The sequence below is a fragment of the Olea europaea genome, unplaced genomic scaffold, assembly GCF_002742605.1.
Source record: "Olea europaea var. sylvestris unplaced genomic scaffold, O_europaea_v1 scaffold1374, whole genome shotgun sequence".
Classification (NCBI taxonomy): Eukaryota; Viridiplantae; Streptophyta; class Magnoliopsida; order Lamiales; family Oleaceae; genus Olea; species Olea europaea.
In genome coordinates this window covers 28831-34111 of record NW_019231251.1, presented here as the reverse complement: position 1 = coordinate 34111, position 5281 = coordinate 28831, and the positions used below count along the sequence as shown (strand labels likewise).

The following is a 5281-nucleotide window of genomic DNA, read 5'->3' as shown; positions in this document are numbered from 1 at the left end:
CTCTTATATTTTTAATCACACAATCTTTCATAAAATAATATTAAACGTAAATCGAAAATTTTTCCTTCTTTTTCAACTACTCATTTTTCTAAAAAATATTATTCCCTCCATTTTCATTTTCAAGTAATAGGGGTCAAACGGGACAATTATTTGAGTAAAATACTAATAATAAATAGTATTTATTTTAGTCTAATTGAAATATATATACATTTATGTTCTTCATGGTAAAAGTAATATTCCTATATATATATATATATTTTTTTTTAATATTATTTTATTTTTTTTACCACTTGTATGGTCATAATAACGCTAGTCACATGACTAACGAAACAAATCTGCGAGCAAAGAAGAACTTCAAGTAGAATTTCTCTATGCGTAGAGAAAACTCTTCACGTAACTAATATAGGAAGACAATTTCTACTGATTTTTTCTTTATTGTTAGCTTAGTGCCATCCTACGAAGGCTAGCAATCGTCTTTGCAGTAGTGAGGGCAAATTTGGGGTGCTGGCTGGGACTATATCATTTTGAGTATATAAGTAGAGGTCCCTCTGAAATGAGATAGAGAAGGGAGACATTACGAAAAACTTTCAAACAGTTACGAAGAAAGTTTCGAGCTCATATTGATTAGGATAAAGATGGTTGTACATCATACCATACATCATGGCGTACAGCCCCTCACCCACCATTGATACGAAATGTGTGAATCCCCTATTGTTGTGAGAAGACTGTATACCATGAAGTTTGACATTTAACTTGTTTACATCCATGAAGTGACATTTCAATTTCAAGCCTTTAAATTTGTGTCCACAACTCAGTGAGCATGGAATCAAGAAAGATTTGGTTTCAAATCAACACCAAATCTTACATTTATTTTAATTTATTTGGCTACATTTTCAATCAACCCAACTTCATGGCAACGTTGAGTGAATAAAGTGACAAACTTTCTGACGGAATAGATTACTCAAAAAAAAAGGTTAAACCCTAACCTTAAGGGTCCCCTATCACCCCTACTCTGAAGTATCGTGAGGGAGGTAAATCGCATGTTATGCTTCCAAAGGTACAGGGTGGAAGGCTGCTTGTACACTTGCACTTACCCAAGAACCAAATCCATATTTCAGGATTCGAACCCTTGACGCAGCAGCCTCAAGCAAAGCTGGATTTCTTCACCCTCCCCTTTTACCACTTGGAGATGTGCCCTGGGGGCGAGGGAATAGATTACTAGTACCTATTTGAGAGGCTCATAGGTGATATATATAGGTGGACTTTTAACTAAGAATTCAAAAAATGGGGGCCATTTTGTATGGTTTTAAACGTTGTTGGGTTGTATGATTTTGTGATTTGGATTTGTAAATGTCAGCCTGCTCAAACACAAGAAAAAATGGGAATGTGGGATTCAAGTATAATGTTCTGATTAGTTCAAGTGGTACAAGCTTACTCGGAGCGAATGACCATTTTCTATGCACAAGAAGAATGTGTTCGACGATCTTTCAATGTTGCACTTACAAAATCTAATTAAATTGTCCCTAACGATCTAATAAAAAATCTGTGATAAAATTTGACCACTATTCATTTCTGAAAATTATACACGAGGCAAGCTCTAAAATTTGAAGAGTCCATTCAATCTATGAACCCTTCCACGACAACTCGCCCAACCTTCCAATTATCCTTTTTTTTTTTTTTTTAATGAAATTGTGATTCCTTGTACTTGCTTGTCAATCTCTCATGCATGCCAACTAGCCAATCCTCTTCGATCTTGAAATGTTCTTTTGCCTCGTCTCGTCTTAAAGATGTAAAGTGAGCAAAGTTGATCACATATAAGTGGCATCGCATAAGCTCTCGAATACTAGTGTGCATATTTGAACGAGGCTCAACATAAGATTTTCATGTTTGTTTGTTTTCTAGAAAAAAAATAATTAAATAAAAAATTATTGGGCCATGCATGCTGGACATTTCTGGCTTCTCATATTCACTAAAAGGTAAATTGTATCTGGGTCCCTAACTTTTGGTTTCTAGCACTTGGTGTCTCAGGTACTTAGAAGATGGAAACTCTCAGTTTAACCATTATAGGGTCAAATTTTGAGTAAAATGATCGTTTTACCTCCAATTTGATTTGACCAAATAAATAAATTTCACCATGGGTCCCGAACATTTGAAGGTTGTGACGGTAAGGTCTCGAACCTTTGATTTTCTCCTAACATATAAAACGTTGGCGATTGACTCATTTTGTGATGGATAAAAATTGTCGTCTCCCAAAATAATTTTATTTCCAAATTTCACCATTTTGTCACTTCTCATCTCCCAAATTGATTAAAAAAAATTCATAATTGACAATCATATTGATTGTTGCATGGTAGGTCACTATTCCATGTCATAAAAGCGTTATATATGTTATTTAACATTTTAGTCTAAACACATTGTAATCCTTTATTTATTTATTTATTTATATCATTTCTAGGGTTACATGTAATGATTACATGATTGCCAATTAATCAGTTTTCATTAGTCTTGAAAATGATAGATGGATGGACCCAATATAATGATTTGTGAGTCTCAAAACTAAATTGTCGAGACAAATTAGAGTTTTACTGAAATAAATGAAATTTTCTCTACTTCATTAGAAATATGTCTAGTATATATACAAAATTTTAATAATCTCATGAATCTCCACTACAAATCTAGCACAATCCATCTCCATGCCTTAAATATTCAAATAATATCATGACTCTCCTCCATATTTCAAGCACAAATGCACAATCCGTCTCTCATATTCACACAACACAATCCATCTCTGCTCTCAATATACACAAACATATCAAACACATTCAAGGAAGAAACAACATTGAAAGATGGAGGAGTTTTGGACAACCATAGCTTCAATGATGGGGTTGTGGGCATTCTGCCAGACCATTCTACACACAATCTTCCCACAAGAACTCCGATTTTCCTTTCTTAAATTCTTCCGCAAAATTTTTAACTCCTTCACATCGTACTGCTACTATGAAATCACAGAAGTCGACGGTGTCAACACCAACGAGCTTTACCACGCCGTGCAGCTCTATCTCAGCAGCTCCGCCGCTTTTTCCGCCAACCGCCTCAGCCTCAACCGCGCCCTTAATTCTAGCTCCATCACCTTCGACCTTTCCAGCAACGACCGCCTAGTAGATTCCTACAACGGCGTAAAAGTTGTATGGGAACATGTCATTACTCAGAGGCAAACACAAACTTTTTCTTGGCGGCCATTGCCGGAGGAGAAACGAGGATTTATTCTAAGTGCCAAGAAAAAGGATAAGACTTTTGCATTGGGATCTTATTTAGATTTCGTCATGGAAAAGGCTAAAGATTTACGTAGAAAACACCAAGATCGTTTGCTTTATACAAATTCACATGGGGGTTCTTTAGATTCTCGAGGCCACCCTTGGGAATCTGTACCCTTTAAGCATCCCAGTACTTTTGAAACACTTGCAATGGATCCTTTGAAGAAGGCTGAAATTATGACTGATCTTTTGGATTTTGCTAATGGAGGGTCTTTTTATCAAAGGACTGGGAGAGCTTGGAAAAGAGGGTATTTATTATATGGTCCTCCTGGAACTGGAAAATCTAGCATGATTGCAGCCATGGCTAATCATCTTGGATATGATATTTATGATCTTGAATTGACTGAGGTGAATACGAATTCCGAATTGATGAAGTTACTGATGAAAACCAGCTCTAAATCGATTATCGTTATTGAGGATATAGATTGTTCTATAAATTTGGCTAATAGGAATAAGAATGGGATTGGAAGCAATAACTATAATGTTTCATCCCTACCGGCTTCTAATCGGGGTGAGGATGGGGAAAATACGATAACTCTTTCGGGGTTACTGAATTTTACTGATGGATTATGGTCTTGTTGTGGGAATGAGAGGATTTTTGTGTTCACGACGAACCATGTTGAGAAGCTTGATCCAGCATTGCTGAGAAGTGGGAGGATGGACATGCATATACATATGAGTTATTGTTCTTTTTCTGCATTGAAGATTCTTGTCAGGAATTACTTGGAATGTGAGGATGATCAGTTGGATGGAGTAGTTTTGAAGGTATTGGAGGGTGTGATTGATGAGGCGGAAATGACTCCGGCCGACATTAGTGAGATTTTGATCAAGAACCGGCGCGACAAGAATAAGGCCTTGAGGGAATTGTTGGAGTCGTTGAAGAAGAGGGCCGATAGGAATCGGATGAAACTGAGTGAAAGGAACAAAAATGAGGACAAAGACGAGGAACTGGAGAAGTGGGCGTCGGATGGTCCAAAAAAAGACTCTGATCTACTGCAAGCTAGTTGCAACAAATGTAAGGAAATCGATGATCCATAGAAATATCAAAGGCATCTTTGATACACAGTATTATGTGGGACTCCACTGAACAATAGCTGGTAGGGGACAGTTGGATGCCTGATAATCATTAAAAAACACAAGAATATACATGCCTGCTTAGATTAGCTTATTTGCTTGTGGTCTGTTTGGTTATTTTTGGTTTGTAATTCCCATATTTGAACCTATATTTTGTTGAAATTGTTGTTCAAAATCAATAACAAGTGCGTGGAACAAAAAGTGGAATTGGAGGCCAAAATGTTGGTCTATGCAGCCGCATGTTGGCTTGCAGGGCCTAAACACTCTGTCATTGAACAATCTTTGCAGTAGCATTAAGTAAACCAAAAATAAATAAATAAATAATCTAGCCATCGGTTGGTTTTTTCAAATTGAAATATGGTGTCTTTTGGATGGAATATTGCCACTTTTCTTTATGTTTTGGTATCATTTCATGTACGTAGTATTGATTGATGCTTATAAATGGACGATTAATGAGCAATACAAAACATATGAATACCACTTGAGATCAAATTCTATTCCACAAAATGATCAAAACGTCTTTTCTATCATATTCAAAATCCTGTTTTTTATGTTTTTGAAGGAATATCAGTAGTGTTTAAGTGTTTATTCATTTTTAAGGTTTGATAAATCCTACAAACCATTTGTCAAGAATCCCTTTAAACATCAAATTTAATTCGAGAGGTGACAAATATCATTTAAGAACAATGATTACATATTTAAGCCTTCATTTTCTATTTAAACCTTCTTGTTATTTGTTGTTTGTTTCTTCTCCCCCTTTGTGTGGAAACAATTTTCCAACATGTAGCCTTCGTATTATCATAGTATCTTAACCACATGCTACTTCTATGTCCTATGGAATTGATGTAGAACAAATAACAAATAACGAAGAAGGAGAAAGGGGGAGGAGAAGG

The 5281-nt window shown here is 35.9% G+C and overlaps 1 protein-coding gene across 1 annotated transcript; it reads left to right on the top strand.

The window, feature by feature from the left end:
- Positions 1 to 2846: 2846 nt before the first annotated feature.
- Positions 2847 to 4394, top strand: LOC111375410 (AAA-ATPase At5g57480-like). The gene has a single exon (XM_022998227.1). It carries the CDS (start codon positions 2847 to 2849, stop codon positions 4350 to 4352), a length of 1506 nt encoding a protein of 501 aa, XP_022853995.1. The 3' UTR covers positions 4353 to 4394.
- Positions 4395 to 5281: the final 887 nt, after the last annotated feature.

Coding starts and splice junctions, on each gene's coding strand:
- LOC111375410 (XM_022998227.1), top strand. CDS start 2,847: ATGGAGGAGTTTTGGACAACCATAGCTTCAATGATGGGGTTGTGGGCA.